The sequence below is a fragment of the Gallinula chloropus genome, assembly GCF_964237585.1.
Source record: "Gallinula chloropus genome assembly, chromosome: 20".
NCBI lineage: Eukaryota > Metazoa > Chordata > Aves > Gruiformes > Rallidae > Gallinula > Gallinula chloropus.
The window spans coordinates 2,378,627-2,395,956 of NC_140105.1; the positions used below are offsets into that span (position 1 = coordinate 2,378,627).

The 17,330-nt window shown below is 43.2% G+C and overlaps 1 protein-coding gene across 1 annotated transcript in view; it reads right to left on the reverse strand.

Moving 5' to 3' along the window:
- Positions 1-1,277: 1,277 nt before the first annotated feature.
- The window catches only part of TNRC6C (trinucleotide repeat containing adaptor 6C), a 97,246-nt gene continuing 81,193 nt past the window's right edge, over positions 1,278-17,330 (reverse strand). Inside the window, exons 13-23 of the mRNA XM_084273534.1 lie at positions 17,041-17,163; positions 15,754-15,837; positions 14,734-14,965; positions 13,101-13,268; positions 11,834-12,025; positions 11,559-11,702; positions 8,693-8,809; positions 6,128-6,322; positions 4,691-4,761; positions 3,375-3,514; positions 1,278-2,026 (exon numbers count right to left, since the gene is read on the reverse strand). Coding sequence (XP_084129660.1) covers positions 1,666-2,026; positions 3,375-3,514; positions 4,691-4,761; positions 6,128-6,322; positions 8,693-8,809; positions 11,559-11,702; positions 11,834-12,025; positions 13,101-13,268; positions 14,734-14,965; positions 15,754-15,837; positions 17,041-17,163 — 1,827 coding nt within the window. The 3' untranslated portion in view covers positions 1,278-1,665. The remainder of the gene's footprint in view (positions 2,027-3,374; positions 3,515-4,690; positions 4,762-6,127; positions 6,323-8,692; positions 8,810-11,558; positions 11,703-11,833; positions 12,026-13,100; positions 13,269-14,733; positions 14,966-15,753; positions 15,838-17,040; positions 17,164-17,330) is intronic.

Here is a 17,330-nt window from a genome sequence, read left to right on the forward strand (position 1 = left end):
CAAAAAACAAAAAAAGGTCTGTAAACAGGTGGGAGCCAAAACCTCCTGGGCTCCTCCAAAAAAGCAGTCAAAACCTCTGTCTCCAAGTGCTTGTTTTCTGTTCCTGCTTGCAAGGGAACTAATCCACTCTTTACAATTATCTATGGCCACAGTTCAAGAGTTTCTTTTTTTTGTGTGTGTGGTTTTTTTTTTGTGGTTTTTTTTTTTTTCTTTTCTTTTTAAACTTTATATTCCCAATGGAAAAATGGTGCAATACTCCAGGGTAATCATTTCCTTGCATTAAGTCCACAATAAAAAGCCGCTAAAGGTAGATATACATATTATTCTCCAGAGATACACACTGTAATTCTTTTAAAATGCAATAAGAGTCCTTGAGTAAACATTTACACGTGAATTGTCGCCGGCCCCTTCTATCAGTTTCTTTATTTTTATTTTTTCTGGGTTTTTTTTTTTTCCTTTTTTAGACACTTTTTTGACATTAGAATCAGCTACAAGAAGGGCTGCGGACACTCAGTGCAAAGTTAGAAGCTAATAACAATTAAACATTTGACCAATGAGCAAATAAAAAAAGCATATACTGAATAAAAGGAACCAAGTTCACACTTGTAGTTAAAGCACACACGGGCACACACCCCCTCACACTCACACACACACACCCACTCACACATCTGTTCTGACAAAAACAGATCGTCTGAACTTTGAAAAACAAAAATAATTCTTAGAGCCTGTTTGTTGTGTACTGATGCTGACCTGGAAGTGTAAGAATTAGCCTTAGAAAGTGTTCACATTTTGTTATTGGCCTGCTGGATTCAAGTATTTGCATGTTGATATGTGGGGGGTGGTTTGTTTTTTGTTGGGGTTTGTGGGGTGGGGGTTTTTTTTTTGTGGGTTTTTTTCTTTTTTTTGTGGTTTTGTCTATTTTTTTTTAAACATTTTTTTTCTATTTTTGGGATATTCCAAAAAAAAAATTAAAAAGGACATGACAAAAGTAATGAGACAAGGGTAATGTGCATAGGCAGATCCATGGGAGTAGTGGACACAGAGATACCCCAAACCCTGCCCTCCCCCCCCGTTCCCCCTCCCCGCTCAACCTGTACAGTTCAAGAGTCACCGTTTCTGCCCCGTTGCTTTTCTGTACCAACAGGAAATATCACACTTCACCCTTTCTGATTATTGGGTCCGCCTCTGGTAATGTGCATAATAGTCACAGGCTCATTTAAATAGGCTTTCATTTCCCCCTTCCCTCCCCCCCCCAAACCCTCCCCCAGTTGATAAAATAACCCTTTCCAGCCCAAATTCTGAAAAGTGCCCTTCATGATAGACCTATTCTAAGCAGCTTTTATACTTTGTTTTTTTTTTTTTAAAATCACCATACAAAAAAAAAAAAAGACAACATAAACCAAAAAGCCATGAAAAAAAAACCAATAAAACCTGTGGTTAAGCATGTGACACTGACCAAAAGGAGCCCATACTGTTTCCCAAACAGTTCACAAGGACTTCTGCAGTTTCATATTCGATATAGGACAGAGGTACTAAAAAAAAAGGGCTGCCAGTCTGATCTGTTAAAGCTGGGTTCTTCATCAAGCCCGGGCCTGGAAAGGGTTAGAATATTTGTTTTTCCTTTAGTGCTGATGATTGTTATTTCCATTTTGTTTCTCTTGTTTCCTAGATGGACTCCCCGCTGAGAAGATCACCAGGAAGAAGAGTATTCAAAGGTGTCGGGCTGCCGATGACTCTGCCGTCGTCGGTGCTCGGGGGTCCCCAAAGGCTGCTGGAGTACTGAGGGACCCCTCCCCACAGCAGGTCGCTGCTGCCCTTGCTCCCCAGGCAGGGAGCGTTCCAGTGCCCGGCGTCGCTGCGCACCAAGGCGTGGGAGCTGCTCGAGGAGCCCAGGCGGCTCTGGTTGGTTCCAGTGTTGGACTGCCAGCTGGAGGTGGGCGGCAGCGGCTGGCCCTGGGCTAAGAAGCGGTTGACTTCTTCTTCGCCAGCGAACTCGGCCAGGATGGTAGTGTTTCCCAGGACACACCTTGGGGGCAAAGAACAACAGGTGGAGGGGGCATATGAAACAAGGGGTGCAAAGGGAACTTGGCAATGGCTGAGATGGGTGTCAACGCACCGTCCCCCTGAGCTGAACCCACATCTCAGCAGTCCCAGTCTCGGTTTTAAACTGAGACTTCTCAGTCCCACTCTCTATTTACCTTCCTGCATCCCCAGGCAAACCCACAAAGCCACACGAGGTGAGCACCTCGTGTAACTACCAGGGAGGCTGAGCTCTATTTAAGCACCAAGAAACAGGCATGCCAGCAGTAATGGGAACAAATGATGCCAATAATGACACACTTACTATAATACAATTTAAAAATCAATTCTCTTCACATTAATTTGTCCTTGAAGAATATATTCTGGTATTTAAATCCTGACACAGATTCAATCATTTGCCATGTATCTTAAAATCAACTAACCAGGAAAAGGAGCCTCCTTGTTAAAATGTTGCTCTTTTTAACCTGCCAGAAACATGAGCAGAATAGAACCCAGGCACCTTGCACCAGGATGAGTACTGCTACAGCCAGCATGCTTGATGGAAACTTTGTAGTTGGCAAAGGAGAGAGCAAAGGCTCAAGTGCTGCTTCTCAGCCTGTGCCCAAGCACCTGGTAACACCGCCTTCCCTTCTCCACTCCTACTAAGATGTTGTAGCTGTTACTACTTCTGAGCCCTGGGCTGTGGGACCTGTAGTAGTAATTAGGTCCCTTTGCTTTACTAAAAAGGTAAGCTGCACCTACAAAGCATATTTTGTTGTCATTCCTCTCTTTTCATTTCTTTCCTAACTCCTTTCAAACAGGTGAGCATCACAAACACATTATTTATCATCACTTTGTCCTCTCTGTTATTCTCTAAGCTAAGCCTCTCTTCTCTCCGAGCTTCCTCTGGAATTCTTACCCCTTCTTTGCCATCTTAGAGATGACAAATCCTCATCTGAGCATGTTATGAATTGATGCCCCATCCCTGGGGGTGTTCAGGGCCAGGTTGGATGGGGCCCTGGGCAACCTTGTGTAGCTCCAGGCCTGGAGGTTGGTGTCCCTGCCTGTGGCAGGGGGTTGGAGCTCTGTGATCCTTGGGGTCCCTTCCAACCCAGACCAGTCTGGGATTCTATGAATGGTGAACAGCTATGATCAAGTTGTGAAATGACCTCTTATTCAGAGGTGCATGAGTATCTAGCCCCCAGTTATCTTTTTCTCTCTCTCATTAGGTAATTTCCAAAATCAGAGTGAACTAACCAGTGATCAGTACCAAGTCCTAGCAAATAAACACCTAAGGAAATTGTTTCTGAGATCAAAGTGGCTTAATAAGAGAGGAATAGAGAGCAGAAGCTTACATATGCAGAGACTTTTGGGCCTTGGCTGCTTCTTCCTTGGAGCTGTATCGGACCACAGCATTCCCTTGCGTCAGGTTCAAGTGGAATGTTATCAGAGGGCCATGTTGCAAACACAGTGTCCGCAGTGTGGAGCCATCAATCTGGGAAGAGGGAAGCAGGGAAAGGTTACCAGTAAGATATTCTTCATTGTAACTTTAAATGCTTGTTAACTAAGAAGCTTTAAAAGCTAAAGTGAGGTGAAAGAAAGAAAGAAAGAAAAAAGAATGTAATTGTGGACTGTCTTGAGCGAGCCATTCCCTTCAGTCCAGTGCACAAAACTCCCCCATTTCAGTGACAGAATTTTTATTTATCATTAGAAGACCTCAGAAGTCCAGAAATAAGTCAAGAGAAACCCACATTGTTCATTAGTATAGCTTTGGAGCCCTCAACACAAAAAGTACATGGAGTGTGTCCAGGGGAGGCCATAAAAATGATCCAAAGGCTGGAGCATCTCTCCTATGAGGACAGGCTGAGATAGTTGGGCTGGTTCAGCCTGGAGAAAAGAAGGCTCCAGGGGGACCTTATAGTGGCCTCCCAGTCCCTGAAAGGTGCCTGTAACGAAGCTGGGGAAGAGCTGATCCCAAGGGCATGGAGTGATAGGATGAGGGGGGATGGTTTAAACTCGAAAAAGGGAGATTTGGGTTGGATATTAGGAAACAGTTCTTCAATATGAGGGTGGTGGATCCCTGGCACAGGTTGCCCAGAGAGGTGGTGGAGGCCCCATCCCTGGAGACACTGAAGCTCAGGCTTGATGGGGCTCTGAGTGACCTGCTCTAGTGAAGATGTCCCTGCTCACTGCAGGGGTGGGACTAGATGTCATGTGAAAGTCTCTTCCCACCTAACACATTCCATGATCCTATAATTTCTCCCCACGATTCATTTGGATGCCTACATTGAAGGCTTTGTGGCTTATGTCCTTCCTTGTGAGTGACACTATGTGGAAGACTGGAGGATTTGACCAACTTGGGAGAACAACAAAAAAACCCACAGGAAAAGCAGATCAGTCTCCACATCTGCTTTAAAAAATCCTTCCTCTCCAAACTCACACATAGACAAATAAAGGGTGCTCACTGAATGACTAATTACAGCCTCAAAAGTTCAGATTTGACTTGACAGCACTTTGAAAACTTAACAGATTCCCTGCAGAAGACAAGACACTTGTAATAAAAGCAGAATAATTATTTTCCCTTCAAATGACCAAGGCTGATAAATGTTCTTCTCATTCCTTAAACGTGCCACATCTCTCTCCATCACTAGTTATGTACAGTTCCACTTACCTGGGGTGTGAGGTTTCGAAGAACCAGCCAGCTGCTTGTTCTCCCTGAGCTGTCAGTACTCCATGCTGAACCTACAACACAAACCCACAACAAAACACTTAGAGCCTTTTACAGGATGAAAACTTAGCTGGAATCACCACACACTAGGAAACAGCTCTGCTGCTGAAAAGGAATCCTCCAGCAGCTCCTCACATCTGGACTGATTGCCTTCTTCAGAAGGGAAGGCTGCTGGATGAAACCCTTTTGGTACCCTTAGGAGACCTGTGGCATTGTTCACATTCCCAGGACAGCTGTTGGAGAACCAGCAGGTGTGGGTATGACACCACAACAAGCAGTATCTTCCAGTTACATTAGAATTATGAATCCAGAATCCCCTTTTAAAGGCAGTTCAGATGCCCAAGCTCAGATTGCTGCTCACTATCACAGGTCTGTATGGCCCTGCAGCGTTCTGCTGTGTGGCCAGTGATGTGCAGGACTCATTCAGAACAGGTATTGCTGCACTGACAATGTCCTGATTAAAGACATGAGGACATAACCAACAAACCCTGCTCCTCCAGCTGGTGGTTTACAATGAGAAGCCATCACAACCCTGATCTTTATGAGTGGCATTTGAGAAACCACAGTGTTTTGGTTCCACAGCCATCCCCACACTCAGGCTCCAGAGAAAACACTGGCAGTACCAGTAGCTGCCCACCAGGTGGGGTTTGGTGAAGAAAATCCACACAAAATACATGGAAAGAGGGAGGAATGTTTAATTCCTGATGTGGTGGAAGCAGATTAATAGTCAGCTTTATAAATTACATGTATTACTTACTTTTCAAGCTGACAATGCTTGACAAACATGAGAGATACATTTATATAGCCAGATCCATGGGGTTTTTTAGTATTTGTATTTAAGCACAACAATGACATCTAAAAATAGCCTGCATGAAAAAGATGAAGGCATTCCCTGAGGGCCCTGCAATGCCATCAGGTCCTAAAATGCTTCACTTCCACACTCCAAATACATGTTCTGTATTACACTCTGTGGGCTGAGTGGCTCATCTGGAAGCCTCACAGGCAGACACAGAACATACCACAAAATGAGAAACACGTTTGAAATGTATTTTTAGAAATGAAGGGAATGGGGAGGGAAAGAAAATCCTAGTTGGAGTAAAATTAATTGGCAACTCCTACATAAAATGACTCATGTGGCCACCTGAAAGATGAGAGCTTCACTTTTATAACTCATCACAACTAGAAGAACCAGACATCAGCTTCATCCCCAAAACACACACACGCTCCACGTGTATTAAACCTGTATTAAATCTGCATTAAAGTTTCTGGAGCCTAACAGCATGCTATGGGGTGCCTTCTTATTGACACACAGAATCAAAAGGAAAGAAACCAAAAATCAGAGGGCACTGTGGTGTTACAAGACACAGAAGTCAGGAGTACCAGAGGAGTAAGAGCTGGTCCAACCCAGGGGACTGGCACCCCACGTAGATGATGGCTTGGTGTTTGTTAAGCCTGGAGGTGGTCTCGTAGGAGCAGTAGTGTTTCTGGGTACCTTCCATAGTTCATGGGATAGAGAGGCTTGTGTGTGAGAGATTGGGCCAGAGGACCACGTAGACTTGATGTCTGACAATTTACCTGAAATAGAAAAAAAGATGCGTGTCATTTTTAGTTAGCAACAGCTGTTACACCAAGGAGGGTGGATAATCACCAAGCTTCTGCATTGTTTATGCTCTTCCAACCTCTCAGGAGAGAGAACAACAGCATTCTGTATCATCCAGTGATGGAAATCCCATATCCTTTGAACCTACTTCTAGTATTTACATTTCCAAAGAGTTCTGTGTTTACTCAATCCAACACCACCTGCTAACACATACAGCTCCCTCTTCTCAAATCTCCTACTATTTCAGTTTCTTGTAAGATGATGCATGAAAAAAGACCAGAAAATGGACTTAAGTATTTGAAATCTCATTTCTTCAGAATTATAATGAACCAATTTGAGATTGCCCCACTCAAATGTTTGATAGAACCTAACCCTTCTTTCTTACACAACTCATTTTATCCAATATAAAGTAACCAGGATATCCCTATGTTCTTCTGATATATTATTAAAATTCCAAAGATCAAAGACCAACAAAACCTGTCTTTCTGAATATTCAAAGTAACAGATATTCTTTTTTTTTCCAAGTGTCTTTGAGAAAAATGAAGCCTTCAGAAGATTAGATGGTATCACAACCTGTCACTCTTTGTAGGTTTTTACTGCTCAGTTTATTTCCCTGATCAGTGTTTAAACTCTCTTATTCCTGTTCCTCCCAAACCAGAGTTTGATAAAATACTATAAAACCTGAGGATAACAAATACAGTTTAAGGGGCTGAGTGGTAAAATTGGATCATATTATGGATACCAAACCAAAAGCCCTTGTTCACCTTCAGGCTGACACCTCCCTGCTTGTCTTCCTTGTACCAACATACACTGTGAAATCAGAGTCTGATTTCCCCATCACAGCACAGTCCCACAGTCCCTAATGGGAGTAGCACTAGACTGGAGTGGACTGGAAGGGTCACATCACTGCACCCTCTGCCAGAGCAGACGGGACTGTGATCATGCTGCCTTCAGTGTTTTAATGTTGGCTGCCAACAGCAACAAAATATTTGGTCTGACAAAGTCCAACGTGCAAAAATCTGGTCATTTAGGGAACAAAACCCCCAAACCAGGTTTGAACTGGCAGATTAAGCTTAGACTGAGTCAGTACTCTGCATCAGGCAGTCATTGAGGAGTGTTTTTATTAGTCCTAAAGCTGAATTTACCAGCCACCAAATCCCAGCCTGTATTATACACACACATTCCCCAAATCGCCTCCGTTTATCTGTATGAACCCCATGGTTTTCTACTGCATCATAACAGTTCAAGTCAAGAGGCAACTGCTCCCCCATCTTCCTGCAAACTGCAGCGACAGAAGTAATTTGACAGTGATGGTGAAGACATCAGGAAGGGTAAAAATGGTGGTGGGGAGAGGGAGGAGGTCTGAGCTTCAGCACTCAGAGCAGCTCAGCCTGTGAGGCAGCACACGACGCATGCACATCACCACAGATCAGATGTTGCTGTGGGACTACTTCTCATGGGGTTAAACACAAAGACTAGATGAGGCTAGAAAAAAAAATCAAAAGCAAATAAAGCAGAAATGCATGGCAGATAAAAGAAAAGCTCCTTTCTTTTCCTTTCATTGGAGTGAAATGTTTCAAACCAAGCTGTTTTGGTTTGCATTCTGCAGTATGACCTGGAGGCTCCAGCTTCATTTAGTCAAAGTGGGGTGTTTGTGTTGATTGGATATGAGGAAGTGAATGTAAATCCATACAACAGCCCCAACACATTTCTGTAAGGGGACAAACTGGTTATTTAGCCAGTTCCCAAGGAAATTTTCAGTGATTTGCATAGAGATGATCTAGAATTTATAGCTCATTAAGTGATATTGAGATCATCTACAAGCTCAGCCATTCAGGGGAGCATCAGGCTTTGGATTTGACTATTAAAGGACATTTAGGAGCCCCAAACTCAACCCCTTCACAGTCATGCAGAGCACCTCCTTGAGGTACTCCCTAAGCTCTGCCCCGAGCTGAAGATGGTTCACTTTTAACAGTGAACTTTAATGAAAATGTCATTCAGCTCTTGCTGGAAGAGTCTAGCAGGGGCTCCACTGAGGTCCTAGACAGTAGCATACTCCTCCTCAATGCTGCAATTGTAATAAATCATTAGGAGATCTCGATGCCAACAGAGAGTGACAGCAGGTGGCACCAGGTGGAGTAAATCCACTTCTCCTGAGCACAATTCCAGGCATACAATGCAGCGCTCCTGCAGAGCTGCCAGGAGAGCTGTCTGCCTAACTCCAGGACTACAATATAGGCTCCTGTCTATAGCAGCGCTACTGTAAGAACTGAGAAAGCACTTTCTAAGGCCTTTTTTTCTCAGAATGCAGAAGGATGTGAAAGTAGAAAGGCCGTTTGTCGTACCTGCAATGCTAGGTGCTGATGCAATGCTGCTGAAAGAGCTACTGTAGCCGGAGGCACTAAGCGGCCAGGCACTCGATGAAGGCAGCGTGGCATTCTGAGATGATGTTGGGGATGACCCTGCAGAACCAGCAGAGAAGCAACTAAGAAAGATGGGCATAATGATGTTTGGTGTGACATAAGCAAATCTACTGTGTGCAAATACAAACCATGCAAGGCATTTTTTCCTTAATCAGCCTGGTCTCTGAAGTCTAGGAATGAAATGTTATAGAAAGCATGATAAAGTGAAGCAGAAGTCTTTAGTAGAGAAGAAAACTGGCACAGTAGTAAATGTACTAGCACCTGTGCAGAAGATAAACTCTGCTTTTCCTTTAAGTTATGTGGCTCCCAAAAAATCAGTGTTAAACTGTCTAATCTCAAGGAACAGGCTTCATTTATTAAAGGTGCTCTGCCAGCTGACTTAAGCAATGGCCACTGTAGATGAGCATAGATGTTTATGACAAACTAACCTCTTACCATGGGTGATTTGTCCTAAATTACTCAAGGTAAGCACTTCTCCTACATCTAATGCCCACAAACACCTTTAGATTTTTGCAGACTTCCAGTAAGGGAAGAATATATTTCAGCAATCTCTTCTCAAACTGGCAACATTAAATGAAATAGCCTGAAACCATCTTGGTAAATCATTTACAATCTGAAGAGCTATCTAAGCATATACACAAACTCCTTACTGGCAGCAAGTGGAAGAAACTGAACATAAAATAAAATATCTTCATCATAATGACCAGAGGAGCTGGAAGTATTCTCTCTGTGTGTGTATCCTAGGAGACGGATCATTCCTGACATATGGAGATGGACCGTGATACTGAAATATCTCTATCTGACTAATGAACACAGGCAGGTCCTTTGGAAAAGAGCACTGTACTGAGACAGAAGGGAGGAAGTAAAAGGACACTCTCATCCCTCTCAGCTCAATGAAAAACACAGGCTATATTTTCACCCAGAACAGCAGCAAATCAAACTTCACCTTATCCAGACTCCCTGCGCTGCAGAGGGCACCAATGCAGCCATCAGTCTCAAGCAAAGTAACCCTACATCAAGGCATTCTCAGGAAATAATCTTGTCCCCAGGCAGGAGTGAGGGAATTATATCAGATTCAAAGGTTTGTATGCCCACAGAGCTGAAACCGCTCCTGGTTCCACGTGGCTAAGTCAGCTCACAGCAGCTGACCCTGCAAAGCTTCATTAGCAATGGTAAAACAAAAATCCACCCACGAGCTTAGGTTTGTACAGTGCAAGGACAGCACACAGCACAGCCTGGCCTCTAAAGGGAGATCAGCTCTGTTAATACCATCCGGGTACTTCGAGCTGCAGGACTCAAAGACAGGCTCTTCCTGGCAGCATGTCATGAAAGCCTCACTCTCCTCTAGTGAAGGGGTACTGACAGTCACAGAGAATTTACCTAGGAGCAAACACCTAGGTTACAGGAGATCTGGCAACTGCATTTTGTATTAAAAATGTGTTATTAACAAGCTAAAAAGCTAACAAGGAAAGGAAGTGTCTGTGGGTCCCAACAGTCACTGGTTTTCAGAAGGTTTTGTCTCTTGAGAGCCTTTTTACTTCTGCAAAGATCATCTTATACTGCCCTTTCTCCAAGTAGCATAATTACTACTTCTTCCCAAAGACAGCTTATGCACCAAGAGAGGGAATGTATACATCCTTCTAAGACCCACAGTAGGTATCACCTAACTACAGGTATGGCTCTGTAAGGCTTGGTTTTCAGCCTAAAGGGAGTATTTTTGGGTGCACCCCACCTGACCTGTGACTGAATTATGTCTTTCTAATTTTCTTACAATAACTTCAAACCATCCAGGTTGCCTGCCCTGTGAAATACACTGGGGTCATTAAAAGTTGATTCAACATTATTTATGTACACACATGGTTCAGCTTCAATAAAGATCACTTTCTGGTAAGAGAAAACCCAAAATCATTCCAGGACTGAAGCCCCTGCCTGCTTCCCCTCATGTTTCACACCCCCTCACCTGAGCTAACAAGCCCAGAGCTGGAAACCCATTTCAAGCACAGTTCTGATTTACATTTTACACAGATGCAACTACTAGAACAAACCCCATGGTTTCAATCCTGACAGGTCCTCCCTGACCCCCTGATTGTGCTACTCCTGTGTGCACCAGTGTGCAGGCAACTGGCCCGTTTCAGCACGCTGGTCACAATCAAAATGAGCCACCTTTCCCTCAATCCAATTTCAGTACCTCTAGTTAACAAGTAGCATGGTTCCAATGGTTTATTGTTTGAGAGAACACCCTTTTATTTCTGGATTAAGCACCAGTAAGACAAAAGGAATGGAAATGGCACTGGGAAGTACTAGTTTACTTGTCAGTTCCTTATTTTTTCTTTGATGGTTTTGGGGATAAACCAGCTCTGATTTATTTTGCTGACTGATCTAACAAAGCTACAATTAATTAGTGTGACAGAAGCATGCTGCCTCAGCAACACCAAGGAACCATTGTATTTTGTCTTCTGAGCATTTCACAAAGCATATGAAAGAGGTTGGTCAGTCTGGAGAGCAAAATCTTGTTCACAACCAAGTGGTACAGGTTACAGGAACTGCCAGTGAGCCCAGCAGTTCTAACAGCCTTTCTAATTGAACTGCCTTTTTCAATATTAAAAAATATTGACATTTCCATGGTAAACATACTAGTTCCCTATCAGAATCGAGTGTTTCTGGATTTGCAGTGAGAGTTCAGAGCAGAGTTGTTAGGATCACATGCACACTACATCCCTAATACCTTAAGTCATTTTTTTGCCAGACAAAGCAAGCATAGAGAGGTGTGAAAGAAGTGTCTGTTTACCTCCACTCTTGAGAAGATAGCGATTCACATCCTGTATCGTGGTGTTTATGGTAGGCCCAGTTGGAACACTTCCAGGAGTAACATCAGGGTCATTTTCAGGATCGATATTCTGCAGTCCTTTCCATGGCACTCCTGGATGAAACTCTGTTTCAAATACAACAACAAGAGGAGAATATCAAGTCAGAATTCTCCCAAGTTCCTGTGCATCCCAAGGCAGGATGATTCAGTAAACAGAACCGAGATCAGTTTAACACCAAGGCTTTGTATTTCCTTACCTGGTGGCCAGTTAATGCTGGAGCCATTGGAAATTTTATCACTATCAGTTTTGGCACGTGACCAGCTGTGAGGAACAGCTACGGGCGGGCTGGCGGGCGAGTCGCTGTTCTGAATCAGATCGTAGCGGCCGTAAGAGTCATCGATGGAGGACTTTCCTGGAGGACCAATACTTAAACCTCCAGGTATAGCACCTGACATGAATGAAATGGAAAGGCTTTGATTAGCAGCAGAACTAATTTTGGGTATGGAATTGCATCAACCCTTGTATTTTGGTATTTTTTCCCCCCCCTTGTTTTTCTTTCTGGATTAAAAAGATGAAGAAGAAAATTCAGTCTAACCACAGTAAGCAAGGCTATGCAGCCTCTGAAGCCTTGCCAGGAGTTAGAACTGTGGGATACACTGCTGGTACAACAAACACTCAAATTCACATTACTGCTAAAAAGAGATGGGCTAATTTAACTCATTACACTCATGGTAAACAAGAATTTGCTCAGGCTGCATGCTAAGGAATATCAGCATAGGGAAGCCCCCTTCTCATCCCTTCCAAGGTATGGCATTCATTGGATGACTTGAAATGGGTCACTCTCATGCTACCACAAACCATCAACCAACAGTTTGTAAGCAGTACAGCTCCTTGCAGAACAAAAGAGAAGTAAGCCATGCTGCTCATAATAAAATCCAGGATACAATAAAGTTCTAAAAGAATAAACTTGGGACAGGAAACAAAGAAGTGGCTCAGGATACTGGAAGCGTTTGGGATAAAGGTGTTCAAACAGATCAGCCATCACTTCTTGGAAAATATGAAGTCTGTGCTCCTAACTCCCAGGGTGGGTAATGAGGTAATCCATCATGCCTTTGCACAGGACCAGCTGTGAACAGTTGATGCTATTGGAAAAACTGTTGGAGAAAGCCAATGTAAAGTTATTTTGGATTGAAGGTACGCAGACCTGGAGTAAGGGGAAGCTTGTGGGCCTTGTTTTGCCAACACTCATGGCTTGTTTAACTTGAACTCCATGCTCTGAGCAAAAAAATGCAGCAAATGAAAAACACATTCCTCCACTGCACGTAGGAAGTGAGAGCTGCAAGACCTTCAAATGCCTTGCTGAATGTGACTGCAGACATCATCTTCAAAACACCATCCTCTCAAAGGGAGCTCGTGCTGTGCCAACCACTTCCCAAAACCAGTAACATGAGACAAAAATGACAACTGCAGGATGACTCAAGCCTCACAAAGCCAGGCTGATACCAAGGTTCAATGCAACATACCGTGCTTGCTGGAGTTCTGGTCAAGAGAAGAAGCAGCACTAGACAGATTATCCATTGAGTTGGGGTGTGTCCACTGAGGAAGGCGAGACTGGGACTGAGAAGTGTCCTTCACTGACAAACCACCAGTAATGTCCATGTTATTTACATTCATGTTCGGGTTCAGTCCAGCTGAGGGGAAACAGGTCATTAGATACCCATAATGTACTGGGGGGGGGGTGAAATGTGTGTTTAAAAATCCAGCTGAAGAAATTACTGATGCAGCTGTATGGATGTATAGTAATTTACTATGCACGTTTTCAACCTGCTGTCAGGAACTTTTGCTTTTGTGGGAATACCAGTCTAACTCTAGCCAGCTTAACCTTAAAAGGTTAAAACCTTGCTAAAAGGCAAAAAGAGAAGAGATGCAGGGATAAGGTTTTCAAGCTGTCAGCATTGCTACCTGCAGGCTCTTCACTTGTCTCAGAAAAGGCATCCTGGAAGAATGCACCAGGGAGCTATGTTTAAACCAGAGAAGAATTGGGAGCATCCCACTGCTAAGGCAAAATACCCCTATAACATCTCAGCAGCACACCCCATGATGCCTGCCACTTGATTTGGCAACAACATTAAAACCCCCAAACAAAGCAGCTAATTAAAAGGTCATTAGAAGCAGCTGCTATTCATCAGAGCAGGTACAGTGCAGCTTGGCCATATATTTTGTACACACAGAACAGAAATCACCTGGGCTGTATTTAAGGAATAATTCTGACATGCTTCTGTGACACAAATCTGGGTCCTTTTTGATATATAAACCTGAATGTTAGCAGATCACAGGAAGCAGAGATATGATAAGAACCTCTTAGACTTAGCCCTTTAATTCATAAATTCTTTTGCCTTCTGATGCTCCCCACTCTAACAGCTCACCACAGCAGTCAGAATTACCTTCTTAACTGCTGCATGGTAGATAAAGCTTGGCAATTCTATTGTACACAGCATAAAGAGAGTCACAAAGAGATTAAATTAATTCCTTTATGTCATAATGAAGTCTGTAGCATACATCAAACAATCACAGCAAACAGGTCTGAAAGGTTGTTCTGTTCACCCTGTCTCAAGGCCGAATCGATTATTTTGACATCAATCACTCTTGACAGATCTACGCCTAACCTACCGCAGAATGACTGATGAAGAAGATCTCACAAGTCTTCCCAGATAATTTATTCCAGTGCTCCTCTTTGCTTAAAGCAAGCAAAGGATCCTTCATGTTTAACTAGATCTCCTTTTATGCAACCAAAGTTTATCACCTCTTGCATTAGCCACATGCAGGAAAACTTCTTCAAAGCTGTCTTTTAGGGTTTTGAAGATTCCTGCACGTCTCTTAAATCTTCTCCTTATACTAAACTGAGCAGAAAACTCTTTTTTTCCTTACCAGTCATGTTTTCAAAACACTGAATCATCCACACAAACACCTCCCTCTGTGTTCCTTCAAACTGACCAGGCATGTAGCATCACTGTTTTGTTTTGGCATGATTTAATAATACAATCCTTTATTTCCCTATTTGTTATGCTGCAGAGCAAAATATTTAGCTGCTGAATTAATAAAATACACTCCAACCTGCCTATTTCCCACTGAAGGCTTTTAACGAGGGACACTCACCAAGAGGGTAAGGAGCAAAGGTGTTCGGTGAAGACTGTTGCTCTTTGGTCTGCAGGTCAGGTAGGCCGGGAGCCTGGGGATGGGGTGAAAAGCTATCCATGGCTGATTTGCCTGCAGAGGGGTGCAAAGATAGATGTGGAGGGGGAGGCTGCTGCTTCATAAGCAGGGCCTGGGCCAGCTGGCGCTGGTGCTGCTGGATCTGCTGCTGCATGTTATTGATTGTACGTGCAACCTGGCAAGAGAAAGAATCAATAAATGCTCAGTTGAACAAAAAGACTCTGGACTCCTTGTGCCTTTCTCTACTGTGAAATAATATGATAGATGTCTTTACAAATAACACCTGACTGAAGTAGGGGTTGAAGGGCTTTCCTCTGCTAACCGAACGCTGTGAAGTAGCTGTATTACCACCCTAGCACTCTCTCATACACAAGAGACAGGGATCTCCTGGAGAGAGTCCAGCAGAGGGGCGACAAAGATGATTAAGGACCTGGAGCATTTCCCCTATGAGGAAAGGCTGAGTGACCTGGGGCTGTTTAGCCTTGAGAAGAGAAGCCTGAGAGGGGATCTGATCAATATCTGAAGTGTGGGATGCAAGGGGACATGGGCAGCCTCTTCTCAGTGTCTGTGGGGACAAGACAAGGGGCGATGGCCTCGAGTGGGACACAGGGAGTTCCACACTGATCTGGGGAAGAACTTCTTCCCAGTGAGGGTGAGGGAGCCCTGGGACAGGCTGCCCAGGGGGTGTGGAGTCTCCTTGTCTGGAGAGATTCCAGCCCCATCTGGATGCTGCCCTGTGTGACCTGTCCCAGGGACCCTGCTCTGGCAGGGGGTTGGACTCGATTTCTGGAGGTCCCTTCCCACCCCTACAACTCTGTGAATCTTTCCCTTTTCAACACTCAAGCCATGCAACACACTCTTGTTTCTAGGGTTGCTTTAGCTGCTGTGGAATAACGCTGTACAATCTCTTGGAGCCAGGAAACCCAATTCTAATGGAGAGATGGAACTGAGAGGCAAACTTACTTGCTGCTCCTGCTGTCTCATGGGTCCGGAAACATTACGCTGAGCCTGTAACATCTGCTGCTGGATTTGTAAACGTTGGTACGCCTGCAAGAGAGGCACAAGAGGTCAGAGGTCCTCACATGTACTGCAGGGTGAATGAACAAGCTTGCTGGAACTTGCTGGAACTTTATAAAACAGACAGATACATCAGTTTTCTGAAAACAGTCAAGGTAGCAAAAGTTACAATCTTGTTATGAGAGTACTCTCAAATACTTAAGTCCAGTGTTTATAAACAAGCATAAAAAAAGGAAAAAATCAGAGTAAGTTTGTGAGCAATAAATGTTCATTAAAGATAGGAACCTTTTTTGTATTTTCTGGAAAAAATATTACAAAGCAAAAATTAAAATAGGAGCTTATTACATCACATAACAGGATAAAATGTGACTTTTGGCCATTTGGAGTTCTGACACCACTTTGTGCTGCTTTATTCCCCCAAAATTTCACAGTTTTATTTGGGTTAATGGTAATTTAGGGTTTATTTTCCCTATGGCGTTTCTCTGAAACATGTGAATTTAAAATCCAAAGAAGTTCTGTGTGAGTATTTTTTCAAGTAGCTGGGTACTGTTGGATTATTACTATGGCATGAGATCTATGCTGTGCTCCTTAAAACCAGGAAACACCACCAGAAATCAATAGTAGCATCAAACACTGTTACTAGCACTCCAAGATCAGTGACTGAGCAAGTTTGTCATGCTCGATTTCATGTTTAACTCTAGATGTTAGCAGTATCTACTTCTAAAATATTTGTAAACTCCAATTAAATATTCCCATATACACAAATATCTATGTAAAATTTGCAAATACATCACAATTGCACAACTTTTTGGGAACAAGCAATTCTTATGACACAATGTGCTTCATACAAATTCCAATTAATTACAGGAAATTCCTCTCTGTTGTGATACAAATTTTCCAGTTGGTCAGTCAGTTGTGCAGGTTGGCATGTACCATGCAGATCAGAGCTCTTGGAGAATGTACTCTGTTACTCAGTACCAATACAAAGACAACTGACTTTCTAGTTCCACTGATCAGCTGTGCAGGATAATTATTGCACAAATGATTATTTACTAAGCTTGAGGCAAACCCCATGATTTTGTTTCCTTGAAAAGAAACTCTACCAAAGAAATCAGCTGCTGATTGTTTAAAGATCTTTCATGTCCATTCACAAATTCAGTTAGCCATTCACTGATTCTATCTCTGTGCTTTCAATTCTCATTTAGAGCTTACTTGCCATGTACTTTAACTTACCAGCTGCAGCTGATAGAGCTGGTTCAACATCGTCATATGCTGAGGATTATTAATTGGCGAGGTTAACTGTGCAGGGCTGAGACCAATGTTTTTTGCTGCAAACTGCAAAAGCTGTGCTTGAACCTAAGAAAAAGGGTATTAAATATTGTACATTTATTTTTAACACTGGCAACCGTGTAAGCCATTAATAAGAGTCACAAGACATCAGCTGGAAAATATGACTATTACCAGAAGTACCACCATGAACTATCAAAAAAATCTTAATGAGACTCTAATACAAATCTTAATAA